Source organism: Nerophis ophidion, linkage group LG07, assembly GCF_033978795.1.
Source record: "Nerophis ophidion isolate RoL-2023_Sa linkage group LG07, RoL_Noph_v1.0, whole genome shotgun sequence".
Taxonomy (NCBI): domain Eukaryota; kingdom Metazoa; phylum Chordata; class Actinopteri; order Syngnathiformes; family Syngnathidae; genus Nerophis; species Nerophis ophidion.
This window is the reverse complement of record NC_084617.1, coordinates 6,511,282-6,532,517: the sequence shown is the minus strand read 5'-3', so window position 1 is coordinate 6,532,517 and position 21,236 is coordinate 6,511,282. Positions and strand designations below refer to the sequence as shown.

At 42.1% G+C, this 21,236-nt stretch overlaps 1 protein-coding gene across 4 annotated transcripts in view; it reads left to right on the top strand.

Moving 5' to 3' along the window:
- The window catches only part of LOC133555842 (uncharacterized), a 31,514-nt gene that overhangs the window by 1,822 nt on the left and 8,456 nt on the right, over positions 1-21,236 (top strand). For 2 of the 4 annotated variants that reach the window (XR_009807412.1, XR_009807410.1), the window contains exons 2-8: positions 3,308-3,426; positions 4,735-4,988; positions 5,104-5,218; positions 5,295-5,400; positions 8,134-8,484; positions 10,856-11,401; positions 17,406-20,711. Coding sequence is in view for 1 of the 4 variants with exons in the window: in XM_061905254.1 (XP_061761238.1) it covers positions 3,308-3,426; positions 4,735-4,988; positions 5,104-5,218; positions 5,295-5,400; positions 8,134-8,484; positions 10,856-11,178 (1,268 nt within the window). In the remaining 3 variants the exon portion in view is untranslated. Of the gene's footprint in view, positions 1-3,307; positions 3,427-4,734; positions 4,989-5,103; positions 5,219-5,294; positions 5,401-8,133; positions 8,485-10,855; positions 13,380-17,405; positions 20,712-21,236 lie in introns of those variants that run through there. The other 2 variants (XR_009807411.1, XM_061905254.1) reach the window with 2 other exon arrangements.

Genomic DNA, 21,236 nt, shown 5'->3' with positions numbered 1-21,236 from the left:
CTGTCCAAAAGATGACCATTGATACTTTAAAGAAGGAGGGCAAGACACAAAAGGTCATTGCCAAAGAGGTTGGATGTTGCCAGAGCTCTGTGTCCAAGCACATTAATAGAGAGGCGAAGGGAAGACAAAGATGTGGTAGAAAAAAGTGTACAAGCAAGAGGGATAACCGCGCCCTGGAGAGGATTGTCAAACAAAACCGATTCAAAAATGTGGGGGGAGATCCACAAAGGGTGGACTGCAGCTAGAGTCAGTGCTTCAAGAACCACCACGCACCGACGTTTGCAAGATATGGGCTTCAGCTGTCGCATTCCTTGTGTAAAGCCACTCTTGAATAAGAGACAACGTCAAAAGCGTCTCGCCTGGGCTCAAGCCAAAAAGGACTGGACTGCTGCTGAGTGGTCCAAAGTTATGTTTTCAGATGAAAGTACAGGAGAGGCACAGAATCCACATTGCCTGAAGTCCAGTGTCAAATTTCCACAATGGGTAATGGTCTGGGGTGCCATGTCATCTGCTGGTGTTGGTCCACTGTGTTTCCTGAGGTCTAGGGTCAATGCAGCAGTCTACCAGGAAGTTTTAGAACACTTTATGCTGCCTGCCGCGGACCAATTTTATGGAGGTGATGATTTCATTTTCCAACATGAATTTGGCACCTGCACACAGTGCCAAATCTACCAGTACCTGGTTTAAGGACCATGGTATCCCTGTTCTTGATTGGCCTGCAAACTCACCTGACCTTAACCCCTTAGAAAAGCTAGGGGGTATTGTGAAGCGGAAGATGCCAGATGCCAGACCCAACAATGCTGAAGAGCTGAAGGCCACTATTAAAGCAACCTGGGCTCTCATAACACCTGAGGAGTGCAACAGACTGGCCGACTTTATGCCACGTCGTATTGCTGCAGCAATTCAGGCAAAAGGAGCTGCAACTAAGTATTGATTGCCGTACATGTTGAAACTTTCCATGTTCATACTTTTTTGTTGGCCCACAATTAAAAAAAAAAATTTTTTGGTACTAGTCGTAACTAATATTCTAATTTTCTGAGATACTGAATTTGGGATTTTCAGTAATTGTCAGTACTAATCATCAAAATTTAAAGAAATAAACATTTCAAATATATCACTATGTGTGTAATGAATTGATATAATATGTAAGTTTCACGTTCTGAATATAATTACTGAAATAAATCAACTTTTTCATGATATTCTAATAATATGAACAGCACCTGTAATTGGTCCCCAAAAAATGTTTTTAATTTGCAAATACTGTGCCGTTCTTTAGTGTCCGTGCTGTGTAGAACTTGGCTGTAGAACTGTGATCCCAATATGCAGACCACAGCGTGCAGGTAAAAAAAAAAGGTATGTAATGCTTAAGCCAAAAAAGGAACAAAACGAAAAGGCAATAAAGCATAGGGATGGCTATGTAAAACGACAGTAAAACTGAACTGGGTACAAAGTAAACAGAAACAGAATGCTGGACGACAGCAAAAACTTGCAGCGTGTGGAGCAGAGACGGACGGCGTCCACAAAGTACATCCCGTGCATGACATGGCAATCAACAATGTCCCCACAAAAAAAGAATAGCAACAACTTCAGGAGCCTTGCTTGCTAACGCAAAGCGATATGGTCTTTTATTAATATCGCGATATTATTAAGCCATGTCACGATACACGATATATATCTCCATATTTTTGCCTTAGCCTTGAATAATCACTTGATGCATATAATCCCACCAGGATGATTATTCTATGTGTATAGATTAAAACAGGGGTGCCCATTACGTCGATCGCGAGCTACCAGTCGACCGCGGGGGGTGTGTCAGTCGATCTCCAGCCAGGCTTTAAAAAAAAATAGACCTAAAAATTAGTGATCATCAATCTTCACCAAGACGTCACTTAAATGACATTCACGGTACCGGAGGGTCTTGTGAGATGACGCTGGCTGCTGCAAGATCATTATTATTAAAATATGACCGAGAGGAAGGCGAGAAACACTTTTTATTTCAACAGACTCTCGCGCCGTACCTTCCGTCAAAACTCTAAAGGCCGACTGCACATTTCCTATCTTCACAATAAAAGCCCTGCTTCATGCTGCCTGCGCTAACTAAATACAGAGTCTCGGAAAACTGGCGTGCACAAGCGATCCCTCAGAAAGCTGGCGTGCACATCACTTGTGCACGCCAGCTTTCCGAGACTCTTATTTTGTTAGCGCAGGCAGCATGAAGCAGGGCTTTTATTGTGAAGACAGGAAATGTGCAGTCGGCCTTTAGAGTTTTGACGGAAGGGACGGCGCGAAAGTCTGTTGAAATAAAAAGTGTTTCTCGCCTTCCTCTCTGTCATTTTTTCATAATAATGAACTGGCAGCAGCCAGCGTCATCTCACAAGACCCTCGGGTGCCGTGAATGTCAATCAAGCAAGCTACGGAATTTGCCGCCAATGTATTTCTTGTAAAGTGTATGGAAGCTGGACGAATTAGATGCCAAAAACCAACCACTTTCATGTGGTATTGTACAGAAAGGACAACTTTTTTTCTCCTCCATTTGAAAATGTGGGCGTTATCATCATTACTGTCTGATTCCAATCAATGCAAGTCATCAGAATCAGGTAATACACCAACTTATATTCTTGTCTTCGTGAAAGAAAGACATCTATATGTGTTACACATGCTTGTATTATCATTAAACACATTTAACTTGTTTACAAAAATGTCTCTTTCATAAATAAATAAATATAAATGATATATATAAATGAGGTCGATCCCCTCGAGTTGGTCAATTGAAAAAGTGTGGGCACCCCTGCATTAAAACATTCTTCTTCATACTGCATTAATATATGCTCATTTTAAACTTTCATGCAGAGAGGGAAACCACAATTAAGTCAATTTACCCAAAAACTGTGTTTATCAAACAGTTATTAAGCAGTGGCACAAACATTCATGTCATTTCCAAAACAGAAAGTGCAAGATTGTCCGAGACATTTTTAAGACAATGTATTTAAAAGTGACAATTTGATTTACGGTTATGTTAGTTTGTCCAATTACTATTGGCCCCTTTAAAAGGTGGAATGCACATATAAAATGTGTTGTAATTCCTACACCATTCACCTGGTTTAGATGTAATTACGCTCAAATTAAAGCTTAAAGTCTGCATTTAAAGCACATCTGGATTGTTTCATTTCCAATCCAGCTGGAATACTGAAAATGGTGTCAATGTCCAAATATTTATGGTCCTAACTGTATGCTCAGTTGCGTTGCTGTATGCTAGACGTGTAGAATTGGTCTCAACTATTTTCTAATTATGTGCTTATATTTCCAGAATCCCAGTCTCCTGTCATAGAGGGAGTCTTTGGACAAGACTGGTGCCTAAACCTGTGGAAAGACAGATTTCATGGCGGTCAAAAGAACGACAACACAACATCTCAGCACATGGACGATGTGGGTTTCTACACGTAGCAGCACTACATTTCCATGCACTAAAGGAGTCTGATTTCTCAAATAATTCAGTTTAAAAGGAGCTTTAAACAACCCACGGAAACTACCTTAGTCCGACTTTTCAAAAGGCAAACCCGATCAGAATAGACTAGAATAGATCTTTATTGTCATTGCAAGCAAACTTCAAATCTAGGTTTGAAAATACAATTAAAAATAACTACATGAGAACTCAGACTAACTTAGTGCATAATAAAGTATTCCGTGTGGCTTCGATGTATATGTTTGATGTATATCAGGGGTAGGGAACCTAAGGCTCACGAGCCAGATGTGGCTCTTTTGATGACTGCTTCTGGCTCTCGGATAAATCTGAGCTGACATTGCTTAACACGATAAGTAATGAATAATTCCACTTGTAATTACATTGTTAAAAATAATGTTCAAAATATAAAGCATTCTCATGCATTTTTAATACATCCGTCCGTTTTCTACCGCACCTGTTCAAGAAGTTGCGTTAATGGTAAGAAATTATTTATTTATTATTGGTTAGTGTGGGGCTTGCCCTCCTGCGGGTTCTTCAGACCACCAAGCACTGACATGAGAGCCTGTTTTAGGGTTACAATATTGTTTTATTTTCCAATAAGTCTCTCATTTGCTTTCTAGCAATTGTATTTTTCTCTTTTGTTCTTGCTCGCGCTCTGGCTCCAGCCCCAACTTCACCTCTCCTCCTGGCTGCTGCTTATAACAGAGCGACAAGTGATTAGATAGCAAGGCCCAGGAGGGCCATAGCTCAGTTGGTAGAGTGGCCGTGTCAGCAACTTGAGGGTTGCAGGTTCGATTCCCGCTTGTGCCATCCTAGTCACTGCCGTTGTGTCCTTGGGCAAGACACTTTACCCACCTGCTCCCATTGCCACCCACACTGGTTTAAATGTAACTTAGATATTGGGTTTCACTATGTAAAGCGCTTTGAGTCACTTGAGAAAAGCGCTATATAAATATAATTCACTTCACTATGCACCTGTCGCTGATTTCGAGGCCAGTCCTGGCACACCCCAGTTTGCTGCAGGCCCTCAGGCCACGCCCCCTCCACAGTTAGCTTCAGAATAACAATGTTATTACAGGCCTATTATACTCTATATATGTTGGTCTTACTTAAAAATGCTTGCGTTTATTTGTGTTCAGTGTTTAAAAGAAATATTATATGGCTCTTACGGAAATACGTTCTAAAATATTTGGCATTTTGGCTCTCTCAGCCAAAAAGGTTCCCGACCCCTGATGTATATAATCAAACAACTATTTTGTTTCTCTCTGCAGACTATGGATATGTCCATACCTCTCGACAGTTTTTCTTCAAGCGACTCAACGGAGCTGGAAAAAGGCGCAGAGTTTTGGAGTTTTGAGTCTCTGTCAGAGGCGGTGGAACGCTGGCAGAAGTCAAATTTGGTGGAGCTCTATAAGCGCAGTTCCAGGAGCGTGGAAAACGCCTCAAAGCGGGCGAGGAAGAAATTGTACAGCCGGGATTTAGTTTTCGCCGAGCTGGACTTTGCCTGCATTCACGGCAGCAGAGGGTAAGTTGTCCGTGAAAGAACGGTGGATTTAGCCAACAATATTATGATCTGTGGCTGGGTTTTCTGGAAAGCTGCGTTGTTACTTACATTGTTGTTATTTTTTTTGTTTTTTTAGCCCTGCTCTAAAACGGTGTCCGTTCACCATCAAAGTGCGAGTTACACCTGATGGAAGGAAGCTGTTTGTAAAGGACATTAGTAGTGTGGATTGCCACAACCATGGTCTGTCTCGAGTAAGAAAACACACCGTGCTGCGACTTGACGTGGAGAGGAGTCATTTTCTTCACACCTGTTTTGCACTGTTTGCAGGTATTAATGACCGGGTCTGATCAATTGGACGTGATTCAAGTCAAAGTAGAAGATTACATGCAGGGTGCTGCCGGCAGCTTCCATCAAGAAATGTTTGGTCATGAAAGTAAGTGAAGGACTCCAATTCAGTTGGATAGGGTGTGCTTTAGGAAAAATACAATTATTAATAAGTACTAAAAACAAAACTATGGATAACACGGGACGGCGTGGCGCAGTGGGAGAGTGGCCGTGTGAAACCCGAGGGTCCCTGGTTCAAATCCCACTTAGTACCAACCTCGTTGTGTCCTGAGCAAGACACTTCACCCTTGCTCCTGATGGGTGCTGGTTGGCGCCTTGCATGGCAGCTCCCTCCATCAGTGTGTGAATGTGTGTGTGAATGGGTAAATGTGGAAGTAGTGTCAAAGCGCTTTGAGTACCTTGAAGGTAGAAAAGCGCTATACAAGTACAACCCATTTATCATTTATTTATAAATGTACCCAGATAAGCTATGTAGTAGGTAAAACACACTTTTTGTTAAAGATAAAACACAAATTGTAGCAATTTTATTCACAAAATATTGTCATTTCACTTGTATTTGTTGACTGCAAATTAGGCAGTTTTAACTCCGCTAAAATTTGGCATCAATCCAAGCAGCTGTGTGCGCGTCTATGTATCTACATGTTGCCTATCTACATGTCATGTATTTACATGTGCACAACAGATGAGCTAGTTAACTTATGAGAGTAGCATATGTGTGTTTGCGAGAATGGCAACGTGTTGTCTGAGTAAGGTCAGTGAGTGAGTGGGCGAGCAAAGAAAGAGAGCGGCACTGCGCAGTTAAGTGATGAACGGGTCTGGTCGTGTCCTGCAAAACTAGCAATAAAGCAACCAGATTGTCACAAATCGGCAGCCTCGTCATTCTGACCTAAAAGCGGAGCCCAGCAGACCCTTTGACGGGTAAAGTTAAGTGTGTTAACCCGGTAAAAAAGCTGAAGGGAACGTCTGCCCTGTGCTCCTCTTTTACGGTCTGCACCGGAGCCAAACAGCAGGACAGGTGTAACAACAACATTATTACCTGTCACTCTTTAAACTCCTTGTGCAGATCTGAATGATTATTATTTAAATGTTTACCTAAGTTTGAAGCAAACGTGGCGATACTAATCAGCACATTTGGCGAGGCGTGTTTTAAAGCAACACTTGAAGCGTGTTGCCTCCCTGTTTAAAGCGTCTCCTTTACCGTTAGTTTTGAAGTCCAAATACTTCCATTTTGTACTTCACACACACTCTTTATCAAGCAGTAGAATTGTCGTTTTTTAACATTCCTCCTCTCCAAGATGTCATTGCTTGGATGCACTTTGTGTGTGCGTTTTGACACACTCAACATCATGCGCCTCGGCTCTGTAGTCACCACCACACAGCGGTCCTTAGATGAAAGATCGGTACCAATACCTTTCAAAGGCATACGTTTGGTTCCGCTCTCAAACACTACTAATATATCAGAGAATAAACTCGATGGCATCACAGAAAGTTTCTCAAACAAATCAAATGTTCAAACATACATTTTACAAAGTGATCGCTGCAGACACAAACATGATCCGATTGTACGCCACAAGGTGATGAAAGTGATATATTTAAGAGGCATTTCCTTCAAAGCACTTCTTTTTTTCCCCTGACATTATTACCTTTATGAACCATTTATTTCGAGACTCTATGAAAGTTCTTTCTCATCTTTATATTAAAACGACTGAGGATTTGTTTAATTATTTTTTTTTAATCAGACATTTTGTCTATGTGTTTGCTGTTTCAACTCGTCAGATATAACGTGTACTAAAACACCGCAGACAACTTTTGTTCAAATCATGTTTGAGTTTGTATATACAATCATTTTGTTCCTGAAATAATCAATGGACATAATTTATGGGTTGAAATCCATTATATTGCAGTACCTTAAATTTACAAAGTATATTGCAGTACCTTAAATTTAAACTGCACTTTAATGTATTTTTATTAAATAAGATACAGAATTTGAGTTTTTTTAAAACTCCTCAAACTATGTCACTGCTTTCCCTTTGCCAAACCAGTTGTGAGAAGCACTGATAAAAGTAATTAAAGAATACAAATAATAATTTACCATTCGAAGGTGCTGTTTTGTTAATGTTACCTTAAAGTATTCATTACACCAATTTTTTACTGCGGAATGCAGTTTTTGCTGTCAAGCTAAATTTAGCCGCTTTTATGATAGGAAATAAAAGTTGTTCTCCTTGAGCTCAAAAAACCCAGCAAAAATGAAACGAATCCACGATCCAAAAACCGAGGTATGAATCGTACCGTGGGTTACTTGTACGGTTACGTAATGCTACGCCATAATCATGGTTGGTACGTACCTTGGTTTTAAGCCAACATCTTGATTCCTTTTCACCACAATAAGAGAGCAAAATGCAAAACTGCTTAGATTTTCTGCAAATCGCTTTAAGGAAATGAAAAACTGCACACTGCTAAAAGATAACTTCTCCAATAAATCAAATTGAAGCCCTGTTCCCGAACTCTAATGAACAACGGCATTACACTGCTTTTCTGTTTGTCCGTTTAGAAATTGCAAAGATAAATTGACATTCTCCCAAACAAGAGACTTTTTCAAAATTAAAGCCTTTTCAAGTTCTGGATTTTACCAGGCACTAACACAAACTATGAGTTTAAAGCTGTCTTACTTAATGTGTACCATTCAGGAATTTGGTACACCTCTTTACCATAGCTATTGTTCCGTACCAGAAAATGGGACTACAAATACATGCACTGTTACACAACCTTGCGAGAGCAAATTTACATGTAGTTCATGTTTCTTTCTTCCATGAATTATCAGCTCACAACAGTACACCGTGGACTATCCGGGAGGTGCAGACCTTACTCAGCATCCTCGCCGAAGACAAGGTGCATCAGGATCTGGTGGGCGCGGTGCGCAACAAGAAAGTCTTCCAGCTGGTCTCGCGAAGAATGGCCGCCGAGGGCTTCCACAGGACATGCGGGCAGTGCCAACTGAAATGCAAAAAGCTGCGGTCCGACTACAGAAAGATAAAACAGCAGAACCGGCGAAAGGCTTGGAGGTGGTTCGATCTGGTGGACGCCGTTTATGGCCGCAGGCCGGCTATTGAGAAGAGCGCAGGACACATGCACACGACGAATTCTTTGCTGCAGGCCATGGGGGAATCTGTCGGTGAGTGTTCTACCTGCACTCTCAATGTTTTGACTTAAACATTTTGTCTTGTAGCACGGTAAGCAACATCCAAAATTAAACTAAAATGAATGTAAAAATGTTTTCACTTCTTATAAATCCAATTTAGATTTTCCTTACATTTTTCCCTACAAAAAAATGCAAATTTCATCAATCCTTATTATTTTTTCCTATTGTATTGTACTAAGCAACCAGGACAAAGTCCAAATAGTGCGACATACCGTACTTTTCAGAGTATAAATTGCTCCGGAGTATAAGTCACACCTGCCGAAAATGCATCATAAAGAAGGAAAAAACATACAGGGGGGCAAAAAAGTATTTAGTCAGCCAGCGATTGTCCAAGTTCTCCCACTTAAAATGATGACAGAGGTCTGTAATCTTCATCATTTTCATCACTTCAACTGTGAGAGACAGAATGTGAAAAAAAAATCCAGGAATTCACATTGTAGGAATTTTAAAGCATTTATTTGTAAATTATGGTGGAAAATAAGTATTAGGTCAACCATTCAAAGCTCACACTGATGGAAGGAGGTTTTGGCTCAAAATCTCACGATACATGGCCCCATTCATTCTTTCCTTAACACGGATCAATCGTCCTGTCCCCTTAGCAGAAAAACAGCCCCAAAGCATGATGTTTCCACCCCTATGCTTCACAGTAGGTATGGTGTTCTTGGGAGGCAACTCAGTATTCTTCTTCCTCCAAACACGACCAGTTGAGTTTATACCAAAATGGATACATGGATGATACAGCAGAGGATTGGGAGAATGTCATGTGGTCAGATGAAACCAAACATTTCTTCACAAAGAAAGAAATCTTTAATATCAATATTTATGGAACATGTCCATAAAAAAATCTATCCGTCAACACTGTTGTATTTTTTTTTTCACAGTTTATGAACTTACAGTGGGGCAAAAAAGTATTTAGTCAGCCAGCGATTGTGCAAGTTCTCCCACTTAAAATGATGACAGAGGTCTGTCATTTTCATCCTAGGTACACTTCAACTGTGAGAGACAGAATGTGGAAAAAAAAATCCAGGAATTCACATTGTAGGAATTTCAAAGAATTTATTTGTAAATTATGGTGGAAAATAAGTATTTGGTCACTTCAAACAAGGAAGATCTTTGGCTCTCACAGACCTGTAACTTCTTCTTTAAGAAGCTTTTCTGTCCTCCACTCGTTACCTGTATTAATGGAACCTGTTTGAACTCGTTATCTGTATAAAAGACACCTGTCCACAGCCTCAAACAGTCAGACTCCAAACTCCACTATGGCCAAGACCAAAGAGCTGTCGAAGGACACCAGGAAAAGAATTGTAGACCTGCACCAGACTGGGAAGAGTGAATCTACAATAGGCAAGCAGCTTGGTGTGGATAAATCAACTGTGGGAGCAATTATCAGAAAATGGAAGACATACAAGACCACTGATTATCTCCCTCGATCTGGGGCTCCACGCAAGATCTCATCCCATGGGGTCAAAATTATCATGAGAACGGTGAGCATAAATCCCAGAACCACACAGGGGGACCTGGTGAATGACCTGCAGAGAGCTGGGACCAAAGTAACAAAGGTTACCATCAGTAACACACTACGCCGACAGGGAATCAAATCCTGGAGTGCCAGACGTGTCCCCCTGCTTAAGCAAGTGCATGTCCAGGCCCGTCTGAAGTTTGCCAGAAAGCACATGGGAGAATGTCATGTGGTCAGATGAAACCAAAATAGAACTTTTTGGTATAAACTCAACTGGTCGTGTTTGGAGGAAGAAGAATACTGAGTTGCATCCCAAGAACACCACACCTACTGTGAAGCATGGGGGTGGAAACATCATGCTTTGGGGCTGTTTTTCTGCTAAGGGGACAGGACGATTGATCTGTGTTAAGGAAAGAATGTATCGTGAGATTTTGAGCCATCAGTGAGAGCTTTGAATGCTTGACCAAATACTTATTTTCCACCAAATAAATTCTTTAAAATTCCTACAATGTGAATTCCTGGATTTTTTTTTCACATTCTGTCTCTCACAGTTGAAGTGTACCTATGATGAAAATTTCAGACCTCTGTCATCATTTTAAGTGGGAGAACTTGCACAATCGCTGGCTGACTAAATACTTTTTTGCCCCACTGTACATTCATATTTTGTTGAAGTATTATTCAATAAATATATTTATAAAGGATGTTTGAATTGTTGCTATTTTTAGAATATTTTTTAAATATCTTACGTACCCCTTGGCATACCTTCAAATACCCCCAGGGGTACGCGGACCCCCATTTGAGAACCACTGTCTTAAACTATCCATCGGTTACATACCACATGTTTTTCTTCAGCGAATGGGCTTACATTTGTCTTAACTTTTCCAGTTGAAAATCCGGACTCCAGCTGCGACAACGGCGAGCAGATCACCTCGCCGGACGGTTCGCCCATGAGGGCCCCGGCAGAACCAGGACCATCAACCCAGTCCGCCCCTCGCCTTCATGCACCTTCTACAAAGACGAAGAGTGAGGACTGCGTTGTGGACGTGGAGCTGGACGAAATGTCCGCGCCGGCGCACGAACGGAACTTCCAGGTGTACACGGAGGACGCCCAACAGGAGGCCCAGCTGGTCAGACAAAATCTGGATCAGTCGGCCGCCGTCAACCAGGGCTTTTTCAGGGTTTTCCATTCCAAGGTGAAGCCGAACTGAACCTTATTTATAGTATCGCAAATCCTCTCCTGTAGTTCTAAATTATTGTGTACCCGTGGTATATAAGTAAGTTGTTCAAGAGGGCGACGAGGCAGTAATTCGCTGTATTGTTTATAATAACTCTTCTGCTTTTTTTACACAATGTATGGAAGACATGACCCACAAAGGAATAACCTGTTACATTACGGTGTGGGACCAAGAGCTCTTGAACAAAATTGGCAATGTAAGTATTTTACTATTTGTCACTTATTTCAACAGACATGCTCAGTGTTTCTCTTGTTAAGAAATGATCATTGAATACACGTAAAACCACGTAAAAGACGATACTGACATGAGCCTGCCTGGTGTACGCCCACAACATTGCCTCTTGTGGTACACAAAACTAGTAAAGTTGGCATTTTGTGTAATACGTAAATAAAAACAATACGATGATATGCAAGTCGTTTTCAACTTATTGAATAGACTGCAAAGACAAGATATTTAATGTTGGAACTGAGAAACTATTTTTATTTTTTTTTGCAAATCATTAACTTAGAAGGGTTTCACGGTGGAAGAGGGGTTAGTGCGTCTGCCTCACAATACGAAGTTCCTGCAGTCCTGGGTTCAAATCCAGGCTCAGGATCTTTCTGTGTGGAGTTTGCATGTTCTCCCCGTGAATGCGTGGGTTCCCTCCGGGTACTCCGGCTTCCTCCCACTTCCAAAGACATGCACCTGGGGATAGGTTGATTGGCAACACTAAATTGGCCCTAGTGTGTGAATGTTGTCTGTCTATCTGTGTTGGCCCTGCGATGAGGTGGCGACTTGTCCAGGGTGTACCCTGCCTTCCGCCCGATTGTAGCTGAGATAGGCGCCAGGGCCCCCCGCGACCCCAAAAGGGAATAAGCGGTAGAAAATGGATGGATGGATGGATGGATTAACTTAGAAGGGCTTCACGGTGGAAGAGGGCTTAGTGCGTCTGCCTCACAATACGAAGTTCCTGCAGTCCTGGGTTCAAATCCAGGCTCAGGATCTTTCTGTGTGGAGTTTGCATGTTCTCCCCGTGAATGCGTGGGTTCCCTCCGGGTATTCCGGCTTCCTCCCACCTCCAAAGACATGCACCTGGGGATAGGTTGATTGGCAACACTAAATTGGCCCTAGTGTGTGAATGTGAGTGTGAATGTTGTCTGTCTATCTGTGTTGGCCCTGTGATGAGGTGGCGACTTGACCAGGGTGTACCCTGCCTTCCGCCCGATTGTAGCTGAGATAGGCGCCAGCGCCCCCCGCGACCCCGAAAGGGAATAAGCGGTAGAAAATGGATGGATGGATGGATTACCTTAGAATTTAATGGCAGCAAAAAAGTTGGCACACACATTTTACCGCCGTGTTACATGGCCTTTCCTTTTAACAACACTCAGTAAACGTTTGGGAACTGAGGAGACCAATTTTGTCATTCTTGCTTGATGTACAGATTAAGTTTTTTCAACAGTCTCTGTTGTCGTATTTGACACTTCATATTATGGCGTAGTGCAGGCCTGGGCAATTATTTTGACTGGGGGGCCACATTTAGAGAAAACAATGTGTCTGGGGGCCGGTATATCTATTTTTAGGAACACTAATGCAAAACCTCACAATAATGTCTGACTGAAAGCTTAAAACGTTATGACAGACCGCCTTAAAAACTGTAATGGAATTTTATTTTTTTCTACGAACGATAAAACACTGAATATTGACAAAATATGAACGTCAAAGCCCCTTTCGATCAACATATTTTAAAATCAAGTGAAACGCAACAAATATGCAACAAACATGCAACAAACAGTGAAATATGAACGTGAAGGGTACAAAATAAACCCACCTACATTATGATAGAATAGAATAGAATTGTTTAGTTTAGTTATTTTCTGTTAGTTTGGACTCCCTTTGTTGTTTGTGTACCTTTTTGTGAGTCAGTTTGGTCACCATGGCAACATATTAATTTCACCTGCGGAGGGTTCCAGACGCACACCTGTTTTTGTTAATTACTTCCTTATTTAAGCCTGCCTTGTCCCGTCAGTCGGTCTTGGTCCCTTGTTTGCGGTATGCAACTGTTTCGTTGGTAATTACTAGGTTTCTTGTTACCTGATCCTGTGCTAGTGTTAGCATTAGCTTCTGTGCTTTCGCCACGCGTTTCTTTTCGTCTGTTTTTGTACCAGTGTTTTGTTATTAAATCATTCTTACCTTTTAGTTGTTGTCCGGAGTGTCTATGTTTGCGTTGGAGGAACGATCCCGCGTGACTAAACTAAACATGATCCAGACTACGGATCATGACAGTAAAGCAACTGTCATGATCCGTAGTCTGGATCATGTTTAGTTTAGTTATTTTCTGTTAGTTTGGACTCCCTTTGTTGTTTGTGTACCTTTTTGTGAGTCAGTTTGGTCACCATGGCAACATATTAATTTCACCTGCTGAGGGTTCCAGACGCACACCTGTTTTTGTTAATTACTTCCTTATTTAAGCCTGCCTTGTCCCGTCAGTCGGTCTTGGTCCCTTCTGTCACGTGGGGGTCGCATTTTAATGCGGGATCGTTCCTCCAACGCAAACATAGACACTCCGGACAACAACTAAAAGGTAAGAATGATTTAATAACAAAACACTGGTACAAAAACAGACGAAAAGAAACGCGTGGCAAAAGCACAGAAGCTAATGCTAACACTAGCACAGGATCAGGTAACAAGAAACCTAGTAATTACCAACGAAACAGTTGCATACCGCAAAAAAGGGACCAAGACCGACTGACGGGACAAGGCAGGCTTAAATAAGGAAGTAATTAACAAAAACAGGTGTGCGTCTGGAACCCTCAGCAGGTGAAATTAATATGTTGCCATGGTGACCAAACTGACTCACAAAAAGGTACACAAACAACAAAGGGAGTCCAAACTAACAGAAAATAACTAAACTAAACATGATCCAGACTACGGATCATGACAAGAATAGAATAGAATGAACTTTATTGTCCTTATATTTGCATATAACGAGATTAAAGACTGCAACTTAAGGTGTGGTAGTGGGAACAAATATGGGGTGAAATAAATGACATAAGAGGTAATAAAGGAAAAACTAACAATTGAAATAAACAGACTACTATCCAATAAAAATAATAAGCAATTCTGTACAATATACAAAACACTATAGAAGTACAAAATACAAATACTGTACAATATACGGAACAAGACAAGTACCGAAGTAATAAATAACAATCAGTGACGGACGTATTGCACTCGAAGGGTAGTATTGCACAGTAGGGTATTAGGGTATTATATTGTATAGGGGTGAATTATTATTATTATAAGTTAGAGTTCAACATGGTGACAGCTTTGGGAAAGAAGCTGTCTCTGAGCCTGTTTGTTCTGGTTCTGATGCACCTGTAGCGCCTGCCTGATGGTAGCAAGTCGAACAGGTGGAAGCCAGGGTGTGTGCTGTCCTTGGTAATGTTTTTTGCTCTGTTGAGGCAACGGGAGTTGTGTAAGTCCTTCAGGGAGGGCAGGGGACAGCCGATGTTTTTTTGTGCCGACTTTATGACCCTCTGAATCGCCTGTTCGTCTGCTTCAGTGCAGCTGGCGTACCACACTGTTATGCAGATTTATATGATATTTGCTCAATTTTACCCAGAGATCAAGGAAGTACTTTCTATTCTATTCTATATATCACTAAGCTTTAGAACTGTGTTGTGAAAATCTCTTTCCTCGTCTGTGGGAACGCTTCTTACCTGAGCTGCTGTGACGTAGATTAGTGGTCCCCAACCTTTTTGTAGCTGCGGACCGGTCAACGCTTGACAATTTGTCTCCTTTTCTTTTTCCTCGTCATGAAAAAGGGAGTTTTTTTGGGTTTGTGCACTAATTGTTAGTGTATCTTGTGTTTTTAATGTTGATTTAATAAAAATTAAAATAATTAAAAAAAAAAAAACAATAAAAAATTATTCTGCGGCCCGGTGGTTGGGGACCTCTGACATAGATGACCATAGTAACTAATTAGATGACCATAGTAACTAATTAGATGACCATAGTAACTAATTAGATGACCATAGTAACTGGTATATAATCCCTAAGCTCAGTTTCCAACCATTGAAATACTTTGTATAGTTCAAGACTTACAGTCATTAGAAAACATGACTGCACATGATAATAGCAGCTACACTTGCCGTCTTAAAATAAAAAAAAATTATTTGGGAATGTCCGGCGGGCCGGATTGAAAAGCTCAAGGGGCCGCATGTGGCCCCCAGGCCTTAATTTGCCCAGGTCTGGCGTAGTGGGTAGAGCGGCCGTGCCAGAAACCTGAGGGTTGCAGGTTCGCTCCCTGCTTCTTGACATCCAAATCACTGTCGTTGTGTCCTTGGGACGGTATAGCTCGATTGGTAGAGCGGCCGTGCCAGCAACTTGAGGGTTCCAGGTTCGATCCCCGCTTCAGCCATCCTAGTCACTGCCGTTGTGTCCTTGGGCATGACACTTTACCCACCTGCTCCCAGTGCCACCCACACTGGTTTAAATGTAACTTAGATATTGGGTTACACTATGTAAAGCGCTTTGAGTCACTAGAGAAAAGTGCTATATAAATATAATTCACTTCACTTCACCCTTGACCCCGTTGCCACTAACACTAGTGAATGAATGATAGACTGTGGTCGGAGGGGCCGTAGGCGCAAACTGGCAGCCTCGCTTCCGTCAGTCTACCCCAGGGCAGCTGTGGCTACAAATGTAGCTTACCACCACCAGGTGTGAATGAATGATGGGTTAAATGTTAAATGATAAATGGTAAATAAAAACAGAATACAATGATTTGCAAATCCTTTCCAACCTATATTCACTTGAATAGACTGCAAAGACAAGATACTTAACATTTAAACTGGAAAACTTTGTATTTTTAGGCAAATATTAGCTCATTTGGAATTTGATGCCTGCAACATGTTTCAGAAAAGCTGGCACAAGTGGCAAAAAAGTGTGTTAGTGCCCAAGGCATGGGGTAACTCACACATCTGTGAAGGCACCATTTATGAAGAAAAGTACATGCAGGTTTTGGAGCAACATATGTTGCCATTCAAGCCATGGACGCCCCTGCTTATTTCAGTAAAACAACGCCGAGCCACATTGTGCACACGTGACAACAGCGTGGCTTCATAGTAAAAGAGCGCGGGTACTAGACTGGCCTGCCTGTAGTCCAGACTTGTCTCCCATTGAAAATGTGTGGCGCAATGATAAATGGGTTGTACTTGTATAGCGCTTTTCTACCTTCAAGGTACTCAAAGCGCTTTGACACTACTTCCACATTTACCCATTCACACACACATTCACACACTGATGGAGGGAGCTGCCATGCAAGGCGCCAACCAGCACCCATCAGGAGCAAGGGTGAAGTGTCTTGCTCAGGACACAACGGACGTGACGAGGATGGTACTAGGTGGGATTTGAACCAGGGACCCTCGGGTTACGCACGGCCACTCTCCCACTGCGCCGCGCCGTCCCTCACTTCTCTGTGAGTATCTAATAATAGAAAAGCGCGATATAAAAATCTAATCAATTATTATTATATTGCGCCACACATTTTCAATGGGAGACAAGTCTGGACTACAGGCAGGCCAGTCTAGTACCCGCACTCTTTTACTATGAAGCCACGCTGTTGTCACATGTGCAGAATGTGGCTCGGCGTTGTTTTACTGAAATAAGCAGGGGCGTCCATGAAAAAGACATTGCTTGAACGGCAACATATGTTGCCCCAAAACCTGCATGTACTTTTCTCCATAAATGGTGCCTTCACAGATGTGTGAGTTACCCCATGCCTTGGGCACTAATACACCTTTTTGCCACTTGTGCCAGCTTTTCTGAAACATGTTGCAGGCATCAAATTCCAAATGAGCTAAAATTTGCCTAAAAATACAAAGTTTTCCAGTTTAAATGTTAAGTATCTTGTCTTTGCAGTCTATTCAAGTGAATATAGGTTGGAAAGGATTTGCAAATCATTGTATTCTGTTTTTATTTACCATTTACACAACGTGCCAACTTCACCGGTTCTGGAATGATGTCTAAGAGGAAAAAAAACAACCCAAAATAGACTCAGTAGTGATTTTAGGCTGGTTTTTCAACGAGTTTCAGCACATTTTAGAACACACACTTTTAGCTCCAAAATGCAGGCCTGCTGACATCACCTACAGTAGACTGGAGGCGGTTTCATATGTTTTGGTAGCATCTTCATCCCGAATCGTGTTATTTGCTTGCAGAATGTGGAGGAAATGATGAAATATGGCTGCCAGATGCATTGTTGCAGGTTGTAGCAATACAACTAAAGAAGGGGTGAGCCTGCATACATTTCAAAATGATGGGAATGCGAGCAAAGTGTGGCTCTCTCCGGTCAAAATGGGACGCACCAAACGAGAGTTGTGGGATTTGCAGCCATCCTTTGAATTATCCTGACTTCAAAGAAGACGGATTTTGGTCAAAGTTTGGGTAAAAAAAAAAAAAATGCAATCCTGATAATCAGGTCTACCCTCAAGGGGAGAAAGACAAGTCAGAAGAACATGTAAAAACACAGAAAGAGGAACAGCGAAAATGTAAGGTAAGCCGTTAATCTTCTAATTTGCGTCCTCTTCTACTGATGTTTTCCTGAAGATACCCGAGGAAACACTTTAAAGGCCTACTGAAATGAGATTTTCTTATTTGATAGGGGATAGCAGGTCCATTCTATGTGTCATACTTGATCATTTCGCGATATTGCCATATTTTTGCTGAAAGGATTTAGTAGAGAACATCCACGATAAAGTTTGCAACTTTTGGTCGCTAATAAAAAAAGCCTTGCCTGTAGCAGACGATGTGCGCGTGACGTCACTGGTTGTAGGGCTCCTCACATCCTCACATTGTTTATAATGTGAGCCACCAGCAGCAAGAGCTATTCGGACAGAGAAAGCGACAATTTCCCCATTAATTTTAGCGAGAATGAAAGATTCGTGGATGAGGAAATTTAGAGTGAAGGACTAGAAAGCGATTCAGATGTTTTTAGACATATTTTACTAGGATCATTCTGGGAAACCCCTTATGTTTCTATTGTGTTGCTAGTGTTTTAGTGAGTTAAATAGTACCTGATAGTCGGAGGGGTGTGGCCACGGTTGTGTTGACGCCAGTCTCTGAGGGAAGTCACGGCAGCTGCAGCACGACAGAAGCTCCGCTGATCTCCGGTAAGAGGCGACTTATTTCCACAATTTTCTTTAGTAGAGAACATCGACGATAAAGTTCGCAACTTTTGGTCGCTAATAAAAAAGCCTTGCCTGTACCGGAAGTAGCAGACGATGTGCGCGTGACGTCACTGGTTGTAGGGCTCCTCACATCCTCACATTGTTTATAATGTGAGCCTCCAGCAGCAAGAGCTATTCGGACCGAGAAAGCGACAATTTCCCCATTAATTTGAGCGAGGATGAAAGTTTCGTGGATGAGGAAATTTAGAGTGAAGGACTAGAAAGCGATTCAGATGTTTTTAGACATATTTACTAGGATCATTCTGGGAAATCCCTTATCTTTCTATTGTGTTGCTAGTGTTTTAGTGAGTTAAATAGTACCTGATAGTCGGAGGGGTGTGGCCACGGGTGTGTTGACGCCAGTCTCCGAGGGAAGTCGCGGCAGCTGCAGCACGACAGAAGCTCCGCTGATCTCCGGTAAGAGGCGACTTATTTCCACAATTTTCTTTAGTAGAGAACATCGACGATAAAGTTCACAACTTTTGGTCGCTAATAAAAAAGCCTTGCCTGTACTGGAAGTAGCAGACGATGTGCGCGTGACGTCACTGGTTGTAGGGCTCCTCACATCCTCACATTGTTTATAATGTGAGCTTCCAGCAGCAAGAGCTATTCGGACCGAGAAAGCGACAATTTCCCCATTAATTTGAACGAGGATGAGCGATTTGTGGATGAGGAAATTTAGAGTGAAGGACTAGAAAGCGATTCGGATGTTTTTAGACATATTTTACTAGGATAATTCTGGGAAATCCCTTATCTTTCTATTGTGTTGCTAGTGTTTTAGTGAGTTAAATAGTACCTGATAGTCGGAGGGGTGTGGCCACGGTTGTGTTGACGCCAGTCTGAGGGAAGTCACGGCAGCTGCAGCACAGCAGAAGCTCCGCTGATCTCCGGTAAGAGGCGACTTATTTCCACAATTTTCTTTAGTAGAGAACATCGACGATAAAGTTCGCAACTTTTGGTCGCTAATAAAAAAGCCTTGCCTGTACCGGAAGTAGCAGACGATGTGCGCGTGACGTCACGGGTTGTAGGGCTCCTCACATTGTTTATAATGTGAGCCTCCAGCAGCAAGAGCTATTCGGACCGAGAAAGCGACAATTTCCCCATTAATTTGAGCGAGGATGAAAGATTCGTGGATGAGGAAATTTAGAGTGAAGGACTAGAAAGCGATTCAGATGTTTTTAGACATATTTACTAGGATAATTCTGGGAAATCCCTTATATTTCTATTGTGTTGCTAGTGTTTTAGTGAGTTAAATAGTACCTGATAGTCGGAGGGGTGTGGCCACGGGTGTGTTGACGCCAGTCTCTGAGGGAAGTCACGGCAGCTGCAGCACGGCAGAAGCTCCGCTGATCTCCGGTAAGAGGCGACTTATTTCCACAATTTTCTTTAGTAGAGAACATCGACGATAAAGTTCGCAACTTTTGGTCGCTAATAAAAAAGCCTTGCCTGTACCGGAAGTAGCAGACGATGTGCGCGTGACGTCACTGGTTGTAGGGCTCCTCACATCCTCACATTGTTTATAATGTGAGCTTCCAGCAGCAAGAGCTATTCGGACCGAGAAAGCGACAATTTCCCCATTAATTTGAACGAGGATGAGCGATTTGTGGATGAGGAAATTTAGAGTGAAGGACTAGAAAGCGATTCAGATGTTTTTAGACATATTTTACTAGGATCATTCTGGGAAACCCCTTATGTTTCTATTGTGTTGCTAGTGTTTTAGTGAGTTAAATAGTACCTGATAGTCGGAGGGGTGTGGCCACGGATGTGTTGACGCCAGTCTCTGAGGGAAGTCACGGCAGCTGCAGCACGACAGAAGCTCCGCTGATCTCCGGTAAGAGGCGACTTATTTCCACAATTTTCTTTAGTAGAGAACATCGACGATAAAGTTCGCAACTTTTGGTCGCTAATAAAAAAGCCTTGCCTGTACCGGAAGTAGCAGACGATGTGCGCGTGACGTCACTGGTTGTAGGGCTCCTCACATTGTTTATAATGTGAGCCTCCAGCAGCAAGAGCTATTCGGACCGAGAAAGCGACAATTTCCCCATTAATTTTAGCGAGGATGAAAGATTTGTGGATGAGGAAATTTAGAGTGAAGGACTAGAAAGCGATTCAGATGTTTTTAGACATATTTTACTAGGATAATTCTGGGAAATCCCTTATCTTTCTATTGTGTTGTTAGTGTTTTAGTGAGTTAAATAGTACCTGATAGTCGGAGGGGTGTGGCCACGGGTGTGTTGACGCCAGTCTCTGAGGGAAGTCACGGCAGCTGCAGCACGACAGAAGCTCCGCTGATCTCCGGTAAGAGGCGACTTATTTCCACAATTTTCTCACCGAAAACTGCCAGTCGACATGTAGTCGGGAACCATGTTCGCTTGACCGCTCTGATCCATAATAAAGCTTCACCTCCGGGAATTTTAAACAAGGAAACACCGTCCGTGTTTGTGTGGCTAAAGGCTAAAAGCTTCCCACCTCCACCATTCTACTTTGACTTCTCCATTACTAATTGAACAAATTGCAAAAGATTCAGCAACACAGATTTCCTGAATAATGTGTAATTATGCGATGAAAAGAGACGACTTTTAGCCGTGTGTGATGCTGGGCTAATATGTCCCCTCCAACCAATAACGTCACAAACACGCGTCATTTAAAATTGTAATTTAGTAAACTAAAAAGGCCGTATTGGCATGTGTTGCAATGTTAATATTTCATCATTGATATATAAACTATCAGACTGCGTGGTCGCTAGTAGTGGGTTAAAGTAGGCCTTTAATCAATCAATCAATCAATGTTTATTTATATAGCCCCAAATCACAAATGTCTCAA